We start from the raw sequence: 12,734 nt of genomic DNA, 5'->3' as shown, positions 1-12,734 counted from the left end.
AAGATATAGGGTGGTCAAAACTTGCATAAAGCAAGACTCCTGAGGTTAGACAGAGTTGTCCTCCAAATGCCTTCTTAAGGTCTCACTTTAATCTACTTCTTCTGGACTGTACTCCCCTTTTTAATCTTTGCCAAGGAGCATTCCTTATGCTGAATGAACTCGAAGCATGCTTCATGAATAAAGGATACAGCTGGCTCCAACGACGAGACTGTAAGAAAAAAAGACAATGAATAATAAATACATTAGTAAAATAACATGTCTTCTAGTATTATGAAAAGTATGGGCACATTTACTTCAATTTCTGTTTGCGACATACACATTTCTGGACCGGAAGTAAATGTACTAATAAACCAGGGCATTCAAATTGACGCCTCTAGATTACTTAAACAAAGCTACACATGTATGAAAACATAGTTTAAATAATATATTTGAGTCGTCTATATAAACTGCTTCAGCATATTTGCTGTATGTACGCTGAATGTACTTATAAAATTAAAACTACTTTATCAAGTTTAACAGATGCTAACAAGCGTAGGTGATATCCTGCAATGGAAAGCCACATAGTAACATTAAAACATGGATTACACATAACATGTAATAGTCTTAAAACAACACATGCACAAATGATATGCAATGGCAGCATTTTGGGTTGCAACTTAAAATGGGTTAAAAGTGGTGGACCTTTTCATATCCCAGAATCATAAACTACAATTCTGGAGTACATGATCAATCGAGAGAATAGCACAACAAACAGCATGATTATTTTTGATACCGTTATCATTATGGTTAGTAATAGCAGCCTGCTAGCACAAAGAGTGCAAAGTGACCGGCCATGCCTAGGTGAAGAGCCCACATCCAGTGGGTGTTCAACATTCTGCTAAGCCAGATGACTGCTTTTGGCATCATTAGGGAGATAGTAGGAACTGAAGAACAAATTACTTACCTTCAGTACTGTACTTTCTGATAGGTCACATCTTCCTACCACAGATTCCTCATCTTCGAAATATCACCACATGTAGAATGGAACTAGACAATCTTCATACATCCACTATGAGTCACATGTGCCACTATATATCTTCCTTCATCACAGTGTCCTGTGATCTCTTTAACATTCACACAATGTGCCCATTTCTTTTCATTAACACCATTATGTTATGTTGATTTATACCGTGCACCACTATCACCCAGGGGCAGTCTCCAAGCTATTAAACGCCACATTTCTACTCCTGTTCACCCATTCTCAAATAGTGCTCTGCCTTGCGAATGGACCTCCAGGTCTATCAGAACAGCATAATGGTAGCCACCATAAAGTACGATCCCTGCTCAGGAGTATGTTTAAACACAGAAAAAACTGTGAATTAGCCCCCCTAAGGCACCAATATTGAAACCACTGTTGGTCAGAAACAACAGGAAGTCCAACACAACCACCTAAGCGCAACACAACGGTTTGTGATCTCCACAACACCAACTGAGCATTTGCTACACCCAGAGGCTTACAGTCATTTCTTATATTTGTATTTAAGAACAGGGTGCAATTTTTAACAGAAAGGATTTACAGAGTATCCAATGACGGAGGAGAGTTCTGCGTACAGTAAGATGCCTTTACATAAGAGCATTGTTGTATTGAATAGCGTATAACGAATGGTGAAGTGACAAGAATAAGAACATTAACCAGGGACTGGAGGACATTACAAAACCTCTAACATGGAGAGCCTGAGGCTCATCTCTATGTATTTTCTCTGAGACCGCCTCCAGTGAGAGGCAAAACAGCAAATGCAACAGCTCTGAAAACCACGTGCTTCTTGCCTAGTCTGGAATCACAAGGATTAAGGTTGTATTAAAAAGACACATTTGCGGAAGGCCCAAGGTTGGGTGGGGATAGAATCAGATGAAAAACATGTTACCTAAATTCAGTAATGGTTTTTCTGACAGATATAATATTTCCCAATCTGTTGAAACACACACTCAGGCGTAGACTGGTACAGAATTCTTTTAGCCAACATGGGGTATGCTGCCTCTGTGTGCTGACTCTACGGCAGCACCCAGAAGCACCTCCAGTGCCAGAAGTGACATCACTCAGAGCACATCTGAAACTGTATGTGCCCGTTTGCATCTCTTCCATCCTTTTTCCCGGTCAGAGATGCACCTGAAGCATTGAATTAATACCAAAAAAAAGAAAAAAACCTTTTTCAGCTATTTCGATAGGAGGAAAGGCAGGAGGTTTGATGAGGAATCTGTGCAAGACGGATCATCTCCAGTAGAGAGAACATCACAGAATATAAGTAACATTCTACTAATGGACACCTTCCTCCGACAGATTTCTGATCTTTTGAAAGAATCCCCAAACCACACACAAAAAGGAGGTAGTGAAAATAGTCAGCTGTCCAGCCAACACTAGGACCTTCTGCAGGACCGCGCAGGCAGCTCGAGCATCCTCTTCACCCAGTGCTTATGTAAGGTATGTAGGGAGGCCCAGGTTGCTGGCTTGGAGATATCCAGCGTGGTACACCTGTGTGCAGAGCCCAAAGATCTGCCTGCCTCTTAGAATGCATGCTTAATCCACAGGTACATCTTCTTGTGCTACCTACCTCTTGATGGGATTAATCATTAACCACTATGCTACCATTCAATATAAAATTGGTCAGCAACACAGGATAGGATGACAATGAAATGCAGGAAAATAATATGAGAAAATGAACAGCATTAGTAAATAGGTGCAAGGAGAAATCAAACCTTGCTGAAGGTGGCTTTGTATAAGAGTCAAACCAGGCAAGAACCTCAACAGATGCTCACGGGTGGAGAGTTTGATGCAGAAGTGATGCAGCACAAGCACGTGGAACAGAATGCCATCTTTCAGACATGTTGCTTGCTAACTGAATATTGCAGACTATCGTGAGGCAAGGTAAAATGCCCCCATAGAGTGCTCTTCTGCCATATTTATTGGCATAGGAAGGGTAGTAGTTCGTGGGATATGCAGGTGCCAAGCCCGTAGTGACAATGGGTGCAGCACTGAAGTACCCGAGAATTGCTGTCATTCTGTTGTTCTAGGCTTGGTGGTAATAATTAAAAGTGTGCTTTCTGAAGGGGAGAGCCCAAGATCTGATGGCCAAAACCGCAGTGGATTGGTTAGCCGGTTATGTGGGTGAGTGTGATGAGGCTAATGCGGATAGCTGAGTCATAGCTCGATTAATGTTCAAGTGGTAAAGGCTAGGTTTATGGTGGCTTTGTGTAGGGGATTTGTTTGTGCAGTGTAAGGTGGTAGGAGATTTCAGCACAATTTCTGTAAGGGGAAAAAGGGTATTGCGAAACAAAGGTTAGAAGAAGCAGGATCATCCTGGTTGGCTGTAGTTGTGGCGCTGGTGTGTGCTGCAGTTAGTTGAATAGCCAGGTTGTGTGCTGTTTTCTGAAGGTTGGCTAGACATGTTTCGTGCGGAGGTGATTATGCAGATTGTTCCAGACTTGGCAGCTAGTAAGGAAAAAGAAGACCATCCCTACCATTTCCAGATAAGGTTTGGCACCTTTATCATTACATTGTTGCTGGACCGAAGTGTTTTTGATGGTCTGTAGTGTGAGAATTTCTTTGTGATGGACTCAGGGCCATTGCTAAGGAATGCACGGTGAGCAATGCCTAGAATTTTCAGGTGGATCCTCCTTTTGATTGCATGCCAGTGGATTTTATGCAATGCAGACATGATGTGCTTGAATCTATGGTCTGTTGAGTGGATATTCCAGGCGTCTAAAGTAAAGGCTATTGGCATAATCAAGTCATGATACTAGCAACGAGATGATAACTGACATAGTCCTGTCTGTGAAGGTTGGGAAGGGAATGATGCGTCAGATGAAGGAGTTGGAAGAAGCACATCCTTACAATGGTTTTAACCTGTGGTTCTAGTGTAAGCTTGTTGTGCGTTGGAATTCCAAGTGTCCTCACAGTTAAAGTGGGCAGTAGGCTGGATCCCATTACATCCAGTCCAGGAATTATAGTGGTGCTAAGTAGTGAAGCACCACATGAATATTTGTTTTGTTTGGGTTGAGATTACCTCTAAAGTCATTTGTGAGTTGGTAAATCGTCTGCATAGTAATAAGCATTTGAAGCCCGAGTTGTTGATTAGATAAAAAAGCAAGGCCACGCATATTTTGGGGAGGAGAGAGGAGAGGCAAAACCTCTGGGATACTTGGCATGTCAGATTGAGAGGCCGTGATGGAAGAGTGGGCCTGACTGTTTCCTTTTTCTCGAAAATGAAGTAGGTGATTCAGGTAGGGCGATTCCCTTTACCCAAAGGACCTCAGTTTTGTAGTATCTCAGGAGTGATTGTGTCGAGGATGGCCGAAATGTCGAGTAAGATGAGTGCTCTCTGTGAGTCGCCCATGTTCGTCACACTGTTCTTCCATTTTGAGAGTAACTGTGGGTCTGTTCCCATAGTTGGCCTGAATCTGTGTTGCAATTCACTGCTGAGATAATTGATTTTGACTTATTCCTGTAGCTGTTGGTAGCTATTGTCTATTGAACTTTAGTGATGAAGTGTGTTGGAGTTTGGGCAGTAGTAGTCTGGGACAGCTATGGGTTTCTTAAGGATAGGTTTGTCAAAAGCTATGTTGAAGGCAAGAGGGATGATGGCCCCCCTTCTAGATGGAGGCATTGAGCTGGGGTTAGGATGGCAGGTGCTAGTGCAGCGTTACTAGATGTTGGGATGGGGGAGAGCAAAGAGGTTCCGAAGAGCCTGCTGGTTTGCTGGAGTTGACAGTTGATACAAAGTCATGGACGGTGAATCAACGAAAGCTGTTAATGTCGGGGTTGGCTCAGTTGGTGATGTGCTGTTGGATCCTTTCCTGTCCAAGTGATCATATATTTGTTGAACTTTGTTGCTAAAGAACAAATTACTTTGATGGCTTGGATGGCTACTGCCGCGGATTACTCGTCTTCAGATATAAGTCACTGGCGCAGCTGGCATCGAAAAACTTTGTGCCCCAGCAGGGGGGCTTTGTGGCTGTTGGCGTCTACTTCATCTATAGGTCTGCTACTCGACTCCAGAAGTGATGGCCCCACAGGAAAAAAAAGAGGGCTCCGCCCCACCACCTTTTCACGAGCTTGGCAGTGGCTGGAACTGTAAAGGTGAAAACATTTTCTATAAATATATTATATATATTGGGTCCAATATTTGCATTCACCACTTAGCATTGGTGATATTTGACTCTTGGTGAATAAGAAAAGGTACAGGGAGAGCCTCAGAGCTCTCTGTTTGAAGGAAATATCTTAGGGAGCGATGAGGAATTTCTAGAAGTAGCTATTCACCAGAAAGAACGTCATCCTAGATAATTAAGTTGTTCTTCTAATGGATGGCGTCCACCCATGGATTCCTCATCTTCCGATCGACTGCCAGAGCAGTATTTAACATGGAGCGCAGTTGGGAGGAGAGCGAAGACATTTTTCTAAATCCGGTAACTCTGAAGAAACGCACTTCCAAATGGGGCATCTTGAGAGTTCATAGTGTCCAGACAGAGGTGATTAGCAAAAGTTTGGGCAGAGGCCCACAAAGCAGCCTGGCATAGATCTCGGACAGGGACATCTCTCTAAAGAGCAGACTTAGCTGCCATTTCCCTTGTGAATGTGCTTGTAACCCTGCACAGACTTCCTTGTGAGTTAGATTGTAGCATTCAATAATGCAGAGAAAGTCATCTGGAAATTGGTTGCTTAGCTACGGATGAGCAAACTGGCGAACTGCATAAGCAACTAATAATTGGTCAGCTTTCCTCAAGTCTCTTACCTTGGAAATATAAAAGATGAGAGCCCTCTTAGGATTGAGCCTCTCCTCCTCAGACAGGTGATGTGGCAGACTGTTAGTTAACCCTTTTGGCAAGGTGAAAATGCGATATTACCCTCTGTAAAATAAAAGGTATACTCTCATTGTCATGAATCACGGAGTGCGCCCCTTTTGGGCTTCTTGGTCCCTGTCACAGCGGGCTTGCACTCATTAATACTCCCAACATGGCCGTCCAGTGTAATCCCTTCTCGCTCCATGCGCTGGACGTAGCCTTTTCTACTAATAGACCACGCCTTTCGCGGCTCCGCACGTCTCAATGCTATTGCGAAGTAGCAACCAGATGTGTGCTCCATAGCTCGCGGTTCTTCTCCTTTTTCCAATCCTGCTATCCCTTCCTTGTCCTCCCCCTTCTACTTACCTCCTGGATTCGTGGCTAGCATGCTTCCACTGCCTCCTGGATTCCTGGATTCGGTGTCCCGGAAACTGAACGCATTCTGGATTCGGAAGAGAATCAGGCAGCCTTCTTCAAGACCCGGTCCATCCGCAAGAAGGCATCGACCAAGGACACCAGTAAAGAACGGACTCGGGTGAGAAGGGGGGTGGAGGGGACTTCTTGACAGTTTGAGACGCCACCCGACCGAACTTGATATTGATATGGAGGCTGCCGTGCAGGACCTGATGCGTAGTATGCAGGAATTATCAACCGAGGTACAGAATTTAAAGGCGGAGAACGCCGCTCTCAAACAGTTGGTCCAATCCCGGGATTATGCTACAAAAGAAAGTGTCTTACTGGGCAGCATCGTGGACAAATATGATGGCTCAGCAAAGACCCTTCGTGGATTCCTGGATTCGGGTTTGGTCCACTTTACCTTCAAGCCCTATTACTTTTCGACCCCCAGGGCCAAGGTGGGTTTTGTAATGTCTCACCTTTCCGGGAATGCCTTAAATTGGGCTACTCCGCTCGTTAACTCTAGTGATGCCCTCTTGGACGACTATGATGGCTTTATACAGGCCCTTAAAAACATGTTTGACCGCCCTGAGCAGGTTTACAACGCCCAGGAACACCTGTTAGACTTTCAGCAAGGTTCCCAGGATATGCTCACGTATGTGACCCGATTTAAACAGTTGGCTAAGGAAGCTGACTGGTCCGCTGAGGCGAGCTTTACCCTGTTCAGGAGAGGATTGAACGAAGAGATTAAGGATGAGCTGGCCAGAGTGGCATGACCAAGCTCGTTCCAGGCACGAATGGATCTTGCCATGCAAATTGACCAGGAAAGGAAGACAGAAAAGAAAAAAACCAGGGGATTTCCACCCAAGGTATCATTTGAGAATACCGTCAGAACGGACACCAACCCAAGCCCAGTCACGGAACCAGAGCCCATGCAGATTGGGGCTTTTCGTGGACCCAGATCCCCGCAAGAGAGAATCAGAAGAATTCATACGGGCTTGTGCATGTATTGTGCCTCGGATAAGCATTCGGTTAGGTAATGCCCTCTAGCACCCCCTGGCGTTCAGGAAACGCCAGCTCCCGATCCTAGATGGAACAGAGCTTCGGGAGAGAGATGTTTGCTCCACATCAATTCCATCCTTGAACTCTCCTGGAAAAAACAATTTGGTGATATTACAGGCCTTCTTATCACCCTCCAAGAATAAGACCTATTCCATTTTGGCCCTGGTAGACTGCGGAGCTATGGGGATATTCATCGATCAAGAATGGGTTACTAAACATCGAATTCCCTACGAGACACTAAGCACCATGCAACCTGTGGAAGCTATTGACGGAAGACCCCTCGCATCAGGGCCCATAAGCCTGCAGACCAAAGAGATAAATCACCATCAGGAGCTGATTAGGTTTGACATCATTAAGTCAGCTCATTACCCCATGGTTTTGGGTATGCCCTGGCTACAGAAACACAATCCATATATCAACTGGACAGCGGGTTCTCTATTCCTAGGCTCAGAGTTTTGCATGTCTCACTGCCTATCCCTGGAACCTCCGTTAACACACCCAAGGGAACAACAGACATCACTCATGGTGTCTAATGTCATACACGTTCCTGAGGCCTATCAAGGATATGCTGATGTGTTTTCAACTGCCATAGTACAGGCCTTACCCCAACACAGACCTGAAGACTGTGCAATAGACACAGAACCCTCCGCAGTGATTCCCTTCGGCAGGATGTTCATCCTTTCCGAACCCGAGAAAAAGTCCCTAAGAGAATACCTGGATACCAACCTTGAAAATGACACCATAAGACCTACAAAGTCTCCTGCTGGGGCTTCCCTATTCTTTGTTCTCAAGAAGGATACCAAGGAACTCAGACCCTGCCTCGATTATCGCGGCCTAAATCAATGCACCCTCAAGGACCGATACCCGTTACCCTTGATTTCAGACATCCTGGAAGCCGGTGAGAGGCGCGGTAATATTCACCAAGTCGGATCTCAGGGGCGCCTATCATTTGATTCGTGTCCGGGAAGGGGACGAATGAAAAACCGCCTTCAGAACACCCTTTGGCCATTATGAATATCTAGTCATGCCCTTTGGACTAGCTAATGCCCCGGTAATTTTCCAACGCTTTATGGACAGGGTGTTTTCTGACATGTTGTTTCTCTTCGTCATTATATATCTGGATGACATTTATCTTCTCCAAGGACCCTATACATCATGAAGAGCACGCAAAGGCAGTCTTGCAGAGACTTAGAGAACACAAGCTCCTAGCCAAACCCGAAAAATGTTTGTTCCATGTAACCTCTGTTCGTTACCTAGGATCTATCCTTAGCCCAGAAGGAATCGGAATGGATCCTTCAAAGGTAAAGGCCATACTGACCTGGCCTGCTCCTGCTTCCGTGAAACAAGTTCAATCATTCCTGGGCCTTGCCAATTTCTACCGCAAGTTCATATCTAACTTCTCTGAGATAGTACAACCGATTGTTGCTCTCCTGAAGAAAGAAACTCCCTTCCTCTGGTCTACACCACAATAAACGGCATTCCAGCGTCTGAAGACAGAGTTTACACAAGCTCCTATCTTGGCCCAACCCGATACTAGTCGACCCTTCCTAGTAGAAACGGACGCCTCCAATTACGCCATAGGTGCGGTCCTGAAGCAAGAATTAGGAGATAAACTGGAACACCCAATTGCTTATCTTTCATGAACCCTGACTCCTAGTGAAACACACTATTCAGTCCTGGAAAAGGAATGTTAGCCATCCGTCAAGCCTTCACTGAGTGGCGACATTTACTTCTGCAAGCTAAACATCCAGTTCAGGTCCGTACGGACCACCGGAACCTCCAGATTCTACAGTCTTTGGAGTGTAGGAATAGTCGTCAGGCGCGATGGGCCTACTTCTTTGCCCAGTACCAGTTCCACATCACTCATGTTCCAGGATCACAAAACCTAATTGCTGATGCCTTATCTCAACGACCAGACTACGAGCCCATTGAAGACAAGGCATATCCTCAGATGTTTCCCCCAAGATCTTTGTAGCCCAAGCAGTCAACCTCCTTGAAGAAATCCAAGCTCAGACCCAATCCTCTGATCTATGGAAGGATATATCCAAGAAAAATTAATGGAATCCAAGGGTCCGGGAAGGGTATCTGTTCAAGGACAATGTATTGGTCATCCCTACAAAAAGGCTACAACAAGGAATAATAAATCACTGTCATGATACCCTACACTCCGGACATCGTGGCATCGCCAATACCCTCTGTTTTATACAAAGGCAATTCTGGTGGCCTAGGATAGGATTCGACGTACAGCAGTGCATTCAATCCTGTATTGTCTGAAGTCAAAATAAACATGATAACAAGAGACCGGCGGGCCTTCTACTGCAACCTACACTGCCAACCAGACCATGGGAGATTATCGCTACGGACTTCATTGTGGAACTACCACCTTCCCGTGGATACACTACCATTATGGTTACCATAGACTTGTTCACTCATATGGCTCATTTTACACCCCTGCATAAACTGCCATCCTCCTCTGAACTAGCAGGAATCTTCCTGGAACACATATTCCGTTTGCATGGACTCCCTTCCAAGATCATATCGGATCGTGGACCTCAATACATCTCTCAATTCTGGAAAAGTCTCTGTCAATGCTAAGGAATCCAACACGCCCTTTCTTCAGGATATCACCCCCAAACCAACGGAGCCACAGAACGTGTCAATCAAACCCGGGAACAGTATCTTCGATGCTTCGCCACCAAGGTTCAGGATGACTGGTCCCTCCTGATACCCGTGGCTGAATTCGCCTACAACAATTCCGACCATTCGGCACTTAAGACCAGCCCCTTTTATTGCAGTCAAGGTTTCCATCCATCGATCGGTCCTGCCTTCTGTTCTTCCTCAACCTACAACAGTACCTACAGTTGACTCCTGGATCAAAACCCTTGTCAATATACATAAGGAGGCCAAAGAATTCTTGGAGAAGGCCAGAAAACAGACCAAGAAATATGCAGATTCCAAAAGAAGACCAGGCCCTTCTTATGCAATCGGTGACCAGGTCTGGTTGTCCTCAAAATTACTACCCCGACATCTACGGCCGAGTAAATTGGCCGCTCGATACTATTGACCATTTACCATCAAAGAAGTTATAAATCCCGTTTCTTATCGGATCAAATTGCCAGACTCCTGGAAGAAAATATACCCAGTCTTTCACACATCTTATCTGAAACCCTACTATCCATCCTCCCGGAAAACCTGCAAACCTCCTCCTATACTGGTCGACAACCAATTGGAATACGAGGTGTCCCGGATTTGTGATTCCCGGTATAGAATGGGCCAGCTTCAATATCTGGTTGAATGAAAAGGATATCCCCCTAGTGAAAGAACCTGGGAGCCTATGTCAAACATCAAGGCCCCTCGACTGCTCAGAAGATTTCATCTCATTCACCAGGGCAAACCTGGAGGGAAAGGTCTTCGGAGGAGGCATGCTGTCATGAATCACAGAGTGCGCCCCTTTTGGGCTTCTTGGTCCCTGTCACAGCGGGCTTGCACTCATTAATACTCCCAACATGGCCGTCCAGCATAATCCCTTCTCGCTCCATGCGCTGGACGTAGCCTTTTCTACTAATAGACCACGCCTTCCGCGGCTCCGCGCATCTCAATGCTATTGCGAAGTAGCGACCAGATGTGTGCTCCATAGCTCGCGGTTCTTCTCCTTTTTCCAATCCTGCTATCCCTTCCTTGTCCTCCCCCTTCTACTTACCTCCTGGATTCGTGGCCTGCATGCTTCCACTGCCTCCTGGATTCCTGGATTCGGTGTCCCGGAAACTGAACGCATTCTGGATTTGGAAGAGAATCAGGCAGCCTTCTTCAAGACCCGGTCCATCCGCAAGAAGGCATCGACCAAGGACACCAGTAAAGAACGGACTCAGGTGAGAAGGGGGGGAACTCCTTGACACTCATGGTGATCTTAGATGCTAAAAAGGTGAGGAAAGATGGCTGATCCCGGCAGATGTAATTACCACTAAAACGTCTGCTTTCAGGGTCAACAATCTTATCAGGCAGGAAGGCATTGGTTCGAAAAGGGAAGATAGCAGGAATGTCAAACTAAACTCAAATCCAATGCAGAACATTACATTGACGGGGTGGGGACATATTTACTAAACCCTGCTGGAACTGAACTACTGGGGCATGACAAAGTAGGAGCTCTGCCCAGAGTTCTCTTGAAAACTCAGATGGCTGCCAAATATCGCTCTCCCTATACAAGGCATACACTTTTTTCCACTGGCAGTTGTAGATGGTCTTGGTAGCTGGCCGTTGAGCAGAAAGGAGACCCGTCACAACTTCTTCAGACCAATTCCAATCCCTGTACCTTAGCCTCTCAAGAACCAAGCATTGAGATGCACAGTGAGCAGGATGAGGTAAAAGATCGACCAACCCAACTGAGACAGGAGATCTTCTCTCATTGGAAGAGATAGAGGAGGGCCGATGGCCATTTCCAGAAGATCCACATTCTCTGCGAACTATCAGAGCGATCAGAATCATCATGGTTTGTAACCTCCATAACAACCTGGGAACCTGTGGTATGATGAGATCCGGTGGTAGTGAGTAGACAAGGTTGAAGTTCCATTCTACCTTGAACGCATCCCCCAGAGCCTGTCTCTGGAGAAATTCTCTAGCGCAGAAATGCTGCCACTTTCTGTTTGCACATCTCGTAAACACTCCCACTTGAGGGGGTCTGGAGAGTTCGAAGATTTCCACAAGGCCATCCCAGTATAACTCCCACTCGTAGAAGACCGTACTCTGCCTGTTTAGAGCATCTGCCAACACATTCTCCTTCCTAGCTAAAGGGACTGCCGACAAAGATGTGGTTCTCCAAAGGCCAGAACCAAAGGTGCGTTGCCTCCCTGCAAAGGGGCAGTGGGCCCACACAATCCCTCTTGTTGATGTAGTGAATGGCTACTGTGTTGTCCGTCAGCATCAGGACAGTTTTCCACCTGATTGAAGGCCAACAGGCTATCACCCACAGCTTAAACCAATTTATCTGCAATCTCAACTCTGTCAAGGACCAAGTCTTGCTCAGTTTGAGCAACCGTTTCATCTGGCCATTGTTGTCAGAAAGGCTCTCCTCCCTTCAAATTTTCATATGACGACCAGAGTAGATTTTGAGCCAGCCGGGATGAAACTTGTGGTCGGTCTCCCATGACCACTGAGACCCGAGTCACTACTGTGCATATATTTATTTATTGTGTTGGTTTTTACAAACCTTTACAAAACGTTAAACCATACATTTTAAGAAAATAATAAAATATCAATGAAAAACACAAGTCTATACAAATACAAAAATATAGATACATGTACAGATGCAAATTCAGTTGAATATAATTCAATTAAAAAAAGGAAAGCTACATATTAAATCCTTAATAATAACACTTGTAATCTAAAATCATATGCCAAAATCTACAGTTTTACATTGTTATGCTTTCATATTCTTAAGCAATTTTTCAAAAAAAGAATAAGAACCT

General features: G+C 45.3%; 1 protein-coding gene across 1 annotated transcript in view; it reads right to left on the bottom strand.

Moving 5' to 3' along the window:
* Positions 1-12,734, bottom strand: part of TXNRD2 (thioredoxin reductase 2) — a 1,379,521-nt gene that overhangs the window by 841,560 nt on the left and 525,227 nt on the right. Inside the window, exon 9 of the mRNA XM_069620040.1 lies at positions 189-208. Coding sequence (XP_069476141.1) covers positions 189-208 — 20 coding nt within the window. The remainder of the gene's footprint in view (positions 1-188; positions 209-12,734) is intronic.

The sequence above is a fragment of the Ambystoma mexicanum genome, chromosome 10 (assembly GCF_040938575.1).
Source record: "Ambystoma mexicanum isolate Mex_15411 chromosome 10, UKY_AmexF1_1, whole genome shotgun sequence".
Lineage (NCBI taxonomy): Eukaryota > Metazoa > Chordata > Amphibia > Caudata > Ambystomatidae > Ambystoma > Ambystoma mexicanum.
The sequence above is the reverse complement of the archived record's forward strand: the minus strand, read 5'-3'. Positions and strand labels throughout refer to the sequence as shown.